Source organism: Hemiscyllium ocellatum, chromosome 15 (assembly GCF_020745735.1).
Source record: "Hemiscyllium ocellatum isolate sHemOce1 chromosome 15, sHemOce1.pat.X.cur, whole genome shotgun sequence".
Lineage (NCBI taxonomy): Eukaryota > Metazoa > Chordata > Chondrichthyes > Orectolobiformes > Hemiscylliidae > Hemiscyllium > Hemiscyllium ocellatum.
The window spans coordinates 1,912,496-1,924,809 of NC_083415.1; the positions used below are offsets into that span (position 1 = coordinate 1,912,496).

The 12,314-nt window shown below is 49.1% G+C and overlaps 1 protein-coding gene across 2 annotated transcripts in view; it reads right to left on the reverse strand.

Annotated features, from left to right (window-relative positions):
• Positions 1-11,698, reverse strand: part of tfap2c (transcription factor AP-2 gamma (activating enhancer binding protein 2 gamma)) — a 61,662-nt gene extending 49,964 nt beyond the window's left edge. Inside the window, exons 1-2 of one of the 2 annotated variants that reach the window (XM_060836233.1) lie at positions 11,634-11,698; positions 522-968 (exon numbers count right to left, since the gene is read on the reverse strand). In XM_060836233.1, coding sequence (XP_060692216.1) covers positions 522-968; positions 11,634-11,666 — 480 coding nt within the window. In that variant the 5' untranslated portion in view covers positions 11,667-11,698. Of the gene's footprint in view, positions 1-521; positions 969-4,082; positions 4,240-11,633 lie in introns of those variants that run through there. The other variant, XM_060836232.1, reaches the window with a different exon arrangement.
• Between the last annotated feature and the right edge of the window lie 616 nt (positions 11,699-12,314).

Genomic DNA, 12,314 nt, shown 5'->3' on the forward strand with positions numbered 1-12,314 from the left:
GAACAGGAGAGTCGACGTTTCAGGCATGAGCCCTTCTTCAGGAATCTTCAGGAAGGACTTATGCCCGAAACGTCGAATTTCCTGTTCCTTGGATGCTGCCTGACCTGCTGCGCTTTTCCAGCAACAAATTTTCAGCTCTGATCTCCAGCATCTGCAGTCCTCACTTTTTCCAATCAGAAACAAAAACTGAGATTGCTGGAAAAGTTCAGCCGGTCTGGCAGCATCTGTGGGGGGAGGGGGGTGGGGGGGATCTAGTGACCCTTCCTTGGAACTCCTGCTGACCTTGTCCCGCAATTTCTGTTTTTGTCTCTAATTTACAGCATCCCCTAGTTCTTTCTGTATGTATACGTGTTATCCTACAATACAGAAACTATTTCAGGCTAAGCCGGAACTGTCTTCAATCCCACTAGCCAATATTAAACAATTAAAGGTTAGTCTGCACTGAATGAGTTGGGCATAATTGGAAATGCATTATTGAGTTGCTTTTGTTGGGAGATTGATAACTCTCATTAAGGCCGTACCTGCACTTCCTCCATACTGTGTACCACCTCGTGGATATTCAGGTTCTCCGCCAGGCTTGCGTCCATGTGATGTGAGCCGGGGATAAGGATGTCCGGGCGCCGGATCTCCCTCCTGGGTTCCAACGCTGAGAGGTGTGCAGCAAGGCCGGCCCGCTGGTGCTGGGAGAGGCCACTCTCTGAGTGCTGTCGGCCCTGCCAGCCTGAGGCGGGTTGCTGCTGGTGCTGCTGGTGCTGGTGCAGGAGGTTGAGAGAGTAAGGGTCGCTCAGGTGGGAGTAGTGGTCCGAGGATTGACTGTAAGCCACCGGCTGGTAGGGAGGGGGGAAGTAAGGCGGCTGGAACTCGGAACTCGGCGTATGAGACAGAGGGGGTGCCGAGTATAGGTGCTGGGTAACTGCCCCAAGCTGGGGGAGTCTGGGAGTGCCATTGCTGGTCCCATCGTGTCGGTCCTGCAACAGACACACAGAGACAGTTCAGCCATTGCTCAAAATCAACAATTAAAAAAATACACACACACACACAAAACTGTCGGAAATCAAAAACAGAACTTGCCGGAGAAACTCTCAGGAACTCTCAGAGACAGAACACAGAATTAACGTTTCGGGTCCAGTGACCCATCCTGGAACATGAACACTGCATTGTCTCTGCAGACCTGCTGAGTTTCTCCAGCTATTTCTATTTTTGTATCAATTTTTTTAAAAACACATTTTAATCCAAAACTCCAGCACTGAGTGCAAAAGCCTCTCAGTGATTATAACCCCATCTGTGCGAGAAAATATTTGTCATTCTCCCCGCCATCCGCTACACTTGTTAAACATTTAAAAAGTTAACACTCCAGTTTTAACTCATTGAACTCTCTGACCACTCTGATATTGTGTGAATGGTACACTTTAGTCATAAGCTGGTCATAGTAAACACAAGGAGAAAGTGAGGACTGCAGATGCTGGAGATCAGAGCTGAAAATGTGTTGCTGGAAAAGCGCAGCAGGTCAGGCAGCATCCAAGGAGCAGGAAATTCGACGTTTCGGGCATAAGCCTTACTAAACACAAAACAAGATTTACAAGAATGTTGCCAGGGTAGAAGGGTTTGAGCTATAGAGAGGGGATGAATAGGCTAGGGCTGTTTTCCCTGGAACGTTGGAGGTTGAGGGGAGTTTAATAAAATCATGAGCGGCAAGGCTAGGGTGAATAGTCAGGATCTTTTTTCCCCCAGGATTCGGAGTCCAAAACTAGGGGCATACATTTAAGGCGTGAGGGAAAAAATTAAAAGGAAGTAATTTCTTCAGGCGAGTTGGCTTCCTGTATTGATTATTTCCAAAAATAAAAGACCAAAGAACTGCAGGTGTTGGAAATCTGGATAGGGTGAACAGACATGGTCTTCTCCCTGGGTGGGAGAGTCCAGAACTAGAGGGCATAGGTTTAGGGTGAGAGGGGAGCGATATAAAAGTGACCTATGGGGCAACTTTTTCCACACAGAGAGTGGTATGTGTATGGAATGAGCTGCCAGAGGATGTGGTGGAGGCTGGTACAATTATAGCATTTAAAAGGCGTCTAGATGGGTATATGAATAGAAAGAGTTTAGAAGGATATGGGCCAAGTGCTGGCTTTTGGGTCTAGATTAAGTGAGGATGCCTGGTCGGCATGGGCGGGTTGGCCCGAAGGGTCTGTTTCCGTGCTGTACATCTCTCTGACTAAGATTTCTTTGACAACGTGCGATTAATTATGCATCCGTAAACCTGCAGCTCTTTCTGACAGCATCACAGACATCCCACTGGACAAGTCCCAACCACACTCCTATCCGCACCAATCCCAACATTAGTATCGATGTTTCACGGTTATCCACGGTTATCCACGGTTCAGAAATGTACTTTAACTGGGAGAATGAGACTCCCAACACAATACCCTCTGAAAATCTCAGCAGTTCCCTTTCAATCGCCGATCCAGTTAAAAGAAAATTCGAAATGATGCGGGGGGGGATCTTGTTGGTCGCTTTTTACTTTCACTAAAGGGACGTCTGATCTTACTAAAGCAGTCAGATGTTGGATCGAAATGAAACGGAACAATCATGATTGACCCGGTGTTTACAACTGGGTTCGAAACCGTTCTCAATCTCCTGGAAATATTGGTTTACAACATATAATATGTGTGTATACATTGTATATGTGTAGATATAGTATATATGCTTGATGTATATTTGCCATATGTGTGTATGTGGTTAAACGTGCTTATATATAGTGTGTGCTATGTGCTTATATGCATTTTATATTTGTTTATATACAGTATATATGTTTTAAATCAACATTTCAAGGAAATGGAGAACAATTTCGAACAGAATTTTGATCGTGAAAGATCTCAATTTCTCTCTCGGAAACGAACAGCGGTGAATGAAACCGCTCCGCGGGAGGAGAGTGGGCATCGGCAGACAGTCTCCCTATTCCCGGGCTATGGGAGACCTGAACACAGGTAACCCAGCTCATGAGAACTTGGCGCTGCCGAATATGAGTCAATGGATGGGATTGCTGAGGGAATGTGGGCAGGACAGGACACGCCGAGAGAGGGGACGGGGTGGGGTGGGGGGACTTAGAGAAACTCTCCGTCCGGTTATGGTGCTCTGGAAGTGAATGGGGAGAGGCAGGAAGACTGACAAACCAAACCGCTGACCACCCGCTCCCTATCTACAGAAAATAAACCCAGCGGAAGACTCGGGGTGGAGGGGGGGGAATAATGTGGACACGCAGAATATTCCACCCTCCGCCCACTCAGAAATACCCCTGGGTTAGTCCTGACCAGAGGACAAAAGCTGCACAGAGGGCGGAGGCGAGTAGGTTTGGGGAAGAGGTTTGTGAGTGTGGGGGGAGGGGGTGGGGGGGGGGGGAGTCCTGCCCTGAGTCTGAAAGGGGCATTTAACTCACGTGAACACTGCTCCCCCCGCCCCCACCCCCTTGTTTCGCTCTGTCAGACACTCGCTACTGTACACCGATCCACCACAAACCAGTCAAACTGGATGCTCTAGTCGGGAGTGTCTCCCTGTCCCTTTCACTGGGGCCGGAGTGTGGGGAGGTGGGGGACTTGAAGAAGGAACGGGAGGGGTGGGAGTAACAGGCAGTCTGGAAGCTTACCCCCTCCCCCTCCAACACCCTGTCATGCCCAGCTCCAAGCTTGTTACCCGAAAAGTTCTCCACCAAGAACAGGAGTCCTCCCCCACACCTGAAATTGCATTGAGATCGCACACACACACACAATTGTAATTGACAAAGAGTTGCTAAAGTAAAGGCACAGCCTGAGGACCGGGGGAGGGAGGCGGGAATAAAGTCCCGGGATATTGGGCCTGAAGATTCCCACTTTGAATGTCTTCAAATCACCGACACTGGGGAGCAACGCGAGTGAAGTTTGGAGCAAGCGATTGGAAATTATTAATCAAGAGCCCAACTCTGACACAGTGACAAACACTGCTCGCCAGAAACAACTTCAGTACAGTCTGCTGGAGAAAAATAGGACAGGTCGAGTCTCCACCAACACCTCCCTCCCCGGCCCATTGCCCCAGTGTACAGAGCTCCCTCTCACCTCACAATCTTCCTCGTATTTGACATTGTCAGCTAATTTCCACAACATGTTCCCCTTGCCCGGAGTGAAGTACGCTGCAGCGGAAGGTCTAGTGCTGACTGAAGCCTCCCGCTCTCTCTCTCGGAGATCCCTCTCTGAGCTGCTGCCAATGAGGATGTTCCCTCTCCAGGCGGAACCTGAGCCCAGGTTCCGCCCAAGGGGTGGGGATTCACTCCTCACGTCATGGACACGCAATCTACCTCGAATCATAGAATCCCAACAGGGTGGAATCAGGCTATTCGGCCCATCGCGTCCACACTGACCCTCCCAGGAGCATTCTACTCGCACCCACGCACCCCCACCCTATCCCTGTAACCCTGTGTTCCCATGGCCAATCCGCCTAGCCTGCACATCCCTAGACACTACGGGCAATTTAGCATGGCCTGTACACTTAACCTGTCTACCTCAAGGGCTAGTCACACCCACACCCTTCCACACATGCTGGAGAGAGGTTTGGGGAGCTGCTGCGTCTGTCACAGAAAAGGTAGCACACGGCCACGCTGTCCTTCCAAAGCCTGCACCCCCAGTGCAGCACCAGTCTGTAAACTCAGGAGGATCCGGGCTCCCCGGGCCGGTGTTCAGGCACGTTTCCCGGCGTGAGCAGCTTCAGGATCGGGGTTGGACAAGTTACAGAAGATCCCTCCTGGATATAATCCAGCTCTAAATCTCACTGTTTTCATTCGCATGTGGCTGTTTTTTTGTTTTGGGAATAAAACACTCCCTTTGCTCCCAGAATCTCTCACCCACTACTAGCTCAGGAGCAGGGTGTAGGGTTTGGGAATTTAATGCAAACCCTTTTTTCCATCTCCGTTGGTGAGTAAACTCTTGTGGAAATGTCGGAGTCTCCGCCGAGCCTGCTTTGATTCACCCCTCAGGTGCTGCCGAAGGCTCCCAAGCGCTTTACACACATTACCCCGAGGAATTGATTTTGGAATGTATTGGGGCGGGGAGGGGGGGCGGTGGGAGGGAGAGTTAGATGGTCTCTGCACCCACCCACTCCCCCCAATTTAGCCTGGACACCAGGCTCCGAATAGGAATGGCCCAGTCCAATCTAGCCAATGAGCTCGACCAATTGGGTCCAGCCGTGTGTGCTGTCCAGGAGGACGGAGGGGGGTCTGAGCTATTCTCAGGTCGCCCCTTCCCCTACTCTCTGTCACATTCCGGGAGACGGGGGAGGGGAGTGGGGGCGTCATTGTGACTTCCTCGGTATCCCTGTTCTCTCTCTCTCTCTCTCCGCGCCAGTTTCCTATTCTCTGTACTCTCTGACTGGTGAACTTCAGCGGCAGTTCTCGGCCGGAACCGCTGATGGCCCGGATTTCGCGTTACCGAGACAGGCTGTCTGAATTTACTAAAATATCTCAATCATTTATAAACCCGCCCTCTTTATAGAATCCGCCGTCGGTGAAACACAAAAGGGTCACCTTATACTGTCAGTTATGTTTCCGTTCAGCAAATAAAAAGTTCTGAATTGAATGGCTGAAAAAATTCAGCACCCGCAGTTGATTTAAATTCAGAATTCACTTTGTTTCATTTTGAATGATCGGACTAAATTGATTTGGGGTAAAGGAGATAAAGGAGTCCTGTCCCGGAATGGCCATTGCCTCTGTGTCTCAGCGAGCCACTGCGTTGTCACCGCAGCCTCACACACCTTCTCCCTCTCCCTCTCCAAATCCTCCCGTCCTGAGGAAGGGTCCCTCGACTGCAACGTCAATTGTGATTTCTCTTGCTGCCAGACTTGCTGAGCTTTTCCAGCAATTTCTGGGGTTTTTTTCTGGAAAACTCCCAACCTGTTTCCCATTCTCCTTCCCAACTGTTTCTATCTTGATTTCCAAATTTTCGTTTATTCGTTCATAGGATGAGGGGCATCACTGGTTAGATCTGCATTTCTTGCCCATCCTCCATATCACCTTACCTTGGTGCAGTCTAGATACATTGTGGTTCTCTCTTAATTGCCTTCTGGGCAATGTCCTAAAGGACTTTATTGAACCAAGTAGGAGTTTCCTCACAATCGGTTTCCTGGTCATCATAAGACTCTTATGATTGAATGGCGGAGTGGACTCAATGGGCCAAATGGCCTTACTTCCACTCCTATGTCTTATGGTCTTATTTCCAGGTTATTATCGAATTCAACTTCCACTACAGCGAGATTTGGACCCAGGAGATTTGGACCAGGGTGCCTTGCTTACAGTCCTCTATAATACAGGATATACATGCCAGTACATTTAATACCGTACAATATTTGGATTATTTACAGTGCTGTGTCCAGCGATAATACTACTAGCCCAACGCCTGCTCAGGAATGAGCTGCCAAAGGAAGTGGTGGAGGCCGGTACAATTACAACACTTAAAAGGCATCTGGATGGGTATATGAATAGGACGGGTTTAGAGGGATATGGGCCGGGTGCTGGCAAATGGGACTAGATTAGGTTAGGATATCTGGTCGGCATGGATGTGTTGGACCGAAGGGTCTGTTTCCGTGCTGTGCATCTCTATGACCCCATGCTTACTCGGAAAGCACTCTCTATGTGAACACGGATTTTTAAAAATATTCTCCAGTCAGCCCTGTGGACTTTGGTATCAATTCATCAAGCAGTGGAAAAAGTTGCTGTCTCCCCTGGTCCTGTAGAGACTCCGCCCCACCCCCATTCCCAGGGTTTTCGACCCTGTGCCCGAATGGATAATTAAGCTCAAATAAAAACCGAAAGAATTGTGGACGCTGTAAATCAGAAATAAAAACAGAAATCGTTGTAAAGCTCCGCAAGTCTGGCAGCATCTGTGAACAGAAATCTGAGTTAATGTATCGGGTGGACTGACCCTACCTCAGAATTAAGCCCAAATGACTGATTCACCTGGTATAAACCTGGCAAATCTCGGCATTAGTTTTGAGCTTCATGAAGCTGTCAGTAATGTAGACCTTTGTAAATTATGCAAGGATTGTCCTGTATTAAATGGACTGACGTGTGTAATGCACATACTGTGCTGCACTGGAGTAAAGAGGGCCAACCCGGAGGACGGCGGGCAGGTCGGGGACACGGGCGTGTTCGGCAACTGGAGGACATTTCCTGATGTAAAGAGCAGTGAAACCTGCTGCTAAATGTTTAAATGAGCTGACCCTGGCTCTTCTCTTCCTTTGTACTTACTAATCGCCAGAAACTCGCAGTTTATTAGCATTTTTGGTGGGGCAGACTGCAAAGTGAGGTGTGAACAGGCTGCATTGTTCCTCTGGGGGAGGGGAGGGGAGGGGGTCAGCACAGGAACTGACGTTCTCAGTGAACGCTGGAACCTCCTGGGTAACCCCATGGGTTGTGTGTAATGACAGTGTATGAAAGCGCGGTCTCCACTACTTCACTGGCAATGTTACAAATCACGCAGTCCTCCAGGTTTATTTGGAAGCACTTTCGCTGCCCCTTCATCAGGTGGTTGTGGATCCACAATGCGCTCGAAAACGAGAGCTTCCAAATAAACCTGAAGGACTATAACGTAGTGCTTGTGTGATTTTTAACTTTGTACACCCCAGTCCAACACCAGCACCTCCAATTCATTGGCAATATCACCATAGCATGAGCATCCGCCCAGGATCTCGGGCCTCCCAACTAAGTGGGGAAATGATGCGAGCCGGGACATTTAGAGGTCCCCTCGAGAGCTTCAACGACATCTGACAGTGGCTCCAGCCCCATTCCCCTCCCACGCACACACACATATAAACACATATACAGATATATATATATATATATACGCACACATATACACGCACATATACACAGACATATGCACACATCTACACCCATAGACACATACACACAGACACACACACACACCTCAGCCTCTGCCTTTGTACCGATTCCAGTGAACTGCAGTCACCGACACCAGTCCTCTGTCCGGAATGTTTGTTTCCAGGACTCAATGGGATAGTTAAACCTGGGCTGTGTTTCCCATTCCAGATGGAATAAGTGGCATTCCCTTTAACAAACTCAAAACAGCTCGATGGTTGGGATTACAGTATGCGGGTTGACTGTGCAGGGTTTACTAAATGGCGCTGGCGAGGGCTTTATTGTGAGTCATTAATCATCCTCATTATGTGGACGGGAATGGGGGGTTGGTGTTCCTTCTTGTTACTGCTCTTCAATAGTGTTTATATCACATGGAGGGGGATATTTTGCATATGGCTGTGTATGTGTATTCTATATTACCGCCTATACAGTAGCTGTGTGTGTTCTATATGATCGCATGTATATCCATTCCACATGGCTGTGTGTTCCATATGACCTTGTTTATGTGTTCTTTGTGACCACGTGTATATGGCCTTGTTTGTTCTATGTGTGTTCACTTCTACAGGACCGAAACCTCTGACAGTTAGCCGAGAGGTTCCGCGAATCAGTCAGAGGAGAAATTCCTTCAGGTGGGATCGGAATACGATCCGAAGTGAAGCTATGTGGGGACTGTACCCCGGGGAGACCGCTCAGCCTGAGAAAGGAAAGCAGGACCACCCGCTGATGGCTGCGGGGACAGGTTGCACCGATTGCCTCCAGGATAGTGAGTGAGCTGAGGGGTTGGTGAAGCGAGAATAACTGGGAATGACCTTAAACCGAGTACGAGACAGCTCAGTAGGTGAAGATAGGGGCCAATTGTTTCCTTGAGGAAACCTGGAGCGCGCACACCTCAGGGTGGGGATAGTCAATAAATTCAGAATATTGAAAGTGACAGAATCAAAAGGGACAGGCAGAGTGCCCTTAGATAAAGCAGCCACAGATGATAGAAGGGATTGGAAGGACTGAACGGCCTGGTCCTATACTCCGACATTGTTGAGCCCGTTTATCTGTGACTAGTCCATAACAACATACAGCGACGCGGGGATGGGGGGGAAAGACCAAGTCAATCGGTTACGCCGTCCTTCACTTTCTCCATAGTCAGTATATTTGTTTTAACCTCCACGTTGACAGTCTCTTTCTAACATTTCGTAGAATAAGCTCCACACCTTAACTAAACGCCATATAAAAACACAAAATTTAACAAATTAACCTACAATTCACCTCCAAAAAATCTTATCAGCTGGACCGCGGGTAAGTGTGAAATATATTTACCCGAAATTATACACAAACGATAATTATCCTCAGGTGCTCTCCTGACAGTCCAGGTAGGAAAAAAATGACGCGTTTTTTTTTGTCATATCTCGTTTTGTTTTAAAACTGCCACAATTCTCGGATTCTTTGTGTGGAGTTGGTAAATTTTTTTACGAGATTGTATCGTTCCTTGAAGGGGGTTAGATACACTTCACAGCAACCAGCGAGCTGGGAATAGCAGTTGGTCTTATCACACCGTCAGTGTCTGTATAGAAGGAACAGGTACGTCGGGGACTGTTCTATTTTGACCACTGTGTGCTATTAAAAAGATGCCTCTTGGGCACGGTGGGGGGAGGTAGTGGGGGGTGTTGGTGTGGAAATATTCTGCCGTTGTCACCTCGTTCCAAACCTATTCAGAAATTGTGATTCTTAGAAATCTCCAACTCGAGGTAAGTGCTTTTAGAACCTCTGAACTTCTCTGATATTGACAGCACTCTGATCATCTCAGCCCCACACAAACTTGCTGGCTACCCCCTCATTACTTTCGAACGAACAAGCAGTTCGAAACAAAAATCGCTTATCACCCAGTTCAGAAAGATCAGGTACAATTTTTTAAAAATCGCTTTTCACTTGGAGCCCAGTTTAAAGGGTTCAGGCACAGTTTTAAAAATCGCCTCTCGCTGGAGTCCAGTTTAGAGGAGTCAGCCACGGTACTGCCTCCCGTTCGGAGTCTGTAATCAAAACAAAACCTGGTCTGTCTTCATCCCGGACAGACCTTGTGAACGAATAATCCCGGCATCACGGTCACCTCCTACAATGTCCAATAAATTAAAAAAAACAGCAGCGTCTCTACCTGCTCACCGGCTCATGGTAGCGAAAACACCGCCGATAGGAAATGTAAAAACAGCGGGCATTGCAAATATTGCTATTTAACCAAGATGCCCGTGTCTCTACATAAATATCAAATAAAAAGAAGCAAAATACTGCGAATGCTGGAGATCTGAAAGAAAAGCAGAAAATGCTGGCGAAACTCGGTAGTTGTAGCTTGAAGCTCTGTACAGCTACTGAGTGTATCCAACACGTTCTGCGTTTTCCTGATCAAGTTGGTGTCTGATCACGTTTTTTAAAAAAAAATAGGCCCTGGGTTTTCTGTGTCTCCTGTATACCGTGTGAGTGTGGACGGCAGAAAGTTTATTGTCAATTGTTTTGTCTTTCAGCCGCCCACTTTCTATCAGCGTGAACATACTTGTACTTTACACCAGAACTCGAACTTTAAAATGAAACTGTGAGATCACGAGCCTCATCAATTAAAAAGCAATTGTAAGTGAGAAGATTTAATGGCGACCTGATCACATCCTGCTATAAGGGCAATTTATTTCAAAAAAAATCAACAAATCGCTCACTGATTCCTAACCTTGCTGGTGTACGATTCTGAAATCTGTGGCGATTAATCAATGCCCCCGTCCCATAGGATAAGCAGTGGTCACTGCTCATCCCCTTCCATTATTAATCGGGAGTGTCATCTGTACAATTTCAGAAATCATCGCATTTTCAGACACCAGTCAGTGTCAGTTTGGTGTTCGCATCCAGAGCGGTATGCAGCGTGGATCATTGGAAAGCTGGAGTTTATGTGGTGTAGGAATCTCTGTTGCTTTATAACTTGTCCCCGGGGTTACCGCGTTAATAAATACACCTCGGAAAATAAACGGCGGCTCTCACTGTGAGGAACAGGGTGCACCCTCTAGATTGCTGCCTTTTTGAGATTTCCCCCGTTTACGCTGGGCCCCCTTTCTAGGATGGGATGAGCGAGTCCCTTTAGTGTCTCAGTCCCTACCTTTATTCCACACGGGAGCTGGGCTGCTGAAGTTTGAGGGTAAGGGAGGGACGGGGGTGGGGGAGGGGGCTAGCGAGGCCAATTATGGAATTTCCCAACTACGTTTGGGCTTGAGCTGTGGAGGGAAGGGGCTGGCAGGAGGCGCTACACAAATGCAGGTCCCTCTTGAGTTACAGCACACTGTCTTGCCGGTGTCCCGTGGAAGGATTCGCTCTAACAACACTTGTTACTGGGTGTGGGATGTAGAGCGGGCCAGATTAGGGGTTGGGGAGGATGGAGGGATGGGGTGAGCGGGGGGCAGCCCTCTGGGACATGTTGTCCAATCCGCCCCCCCACCCCCACCCGATGAAGGGAACTACAACTCTCTCCTGGGCACCAGCTCAGCTCGGCGCCCCCTTCCCAGTCCCAAAACCACCAGGGGCCACATCCAGTGGGCGAGTGTCCCAGGACAATGTGGGCCTCCTTGGGAACGTGGAACGGGACGGGGGTGGGTGGGGGGATTTGGTGTAAGTCCCATGGGCTCTGGGTGTCCATCCAGTCCCGCCCCCTCCCCTCCCCTCCCCCCACCCCCCACGGGGCCACCCCTCACCCCCAGACCATAGCTGCCAAACCACCTACCTGCCAATCGCCTGCTTTGCCCAGTAACGCCATCCCGGAGCCGGTGCTCGGCCGAGGCTGCAACGTGAAGGAGTGAATGGCAGAGAGAGAGAGAGAGAGAGATTCCCCCACCCCCTCTCGCAGCCCGTACCTGGGCCAGAGCTGCGCCTGCGCACTCCCTCACAACATTCACCTGAGCCAGAGGCACTCGGGCTGGCACAGACTCGGCTCCACTCCCCTGCTGAGCGCCCTTTGTCACTCAGCCCGGCCACTACACTGGGCAATGCGGCTACCATTGTTAGGCAGAGTCTGCCCCCTTCCCTCGCTCCCCTGCCATTCACACTCCCACCCACTGTTCAATAATCTCTGACTGTAAACAGTAACATTTCATATTCTCAACCAGCCTGCAACTAATGACAGAAAGAAAAACTGGGGGAGTATCAAGAATATGAGATCAAGCATTTCCTCAAGGTAGGGAACTGACTTGTGTTGGGAGTCTTCAGCCACTGGCTGCATACTAAAGCGTCTTTTACAATTGGTCACCACCTCGGTTCCCCTCCTTGCACTCACCATCCTCTGTTGCTGTGTCCCCCTCCTGTTTTCTATCCCTGGCGATCACTGCTGGCAGTTTGAGGGGTTCAAAGTCACGAGTGGTCTGGGCGGAGGACATGGGGAAGGCACTGTCCCTCTGGATGAAAGGGT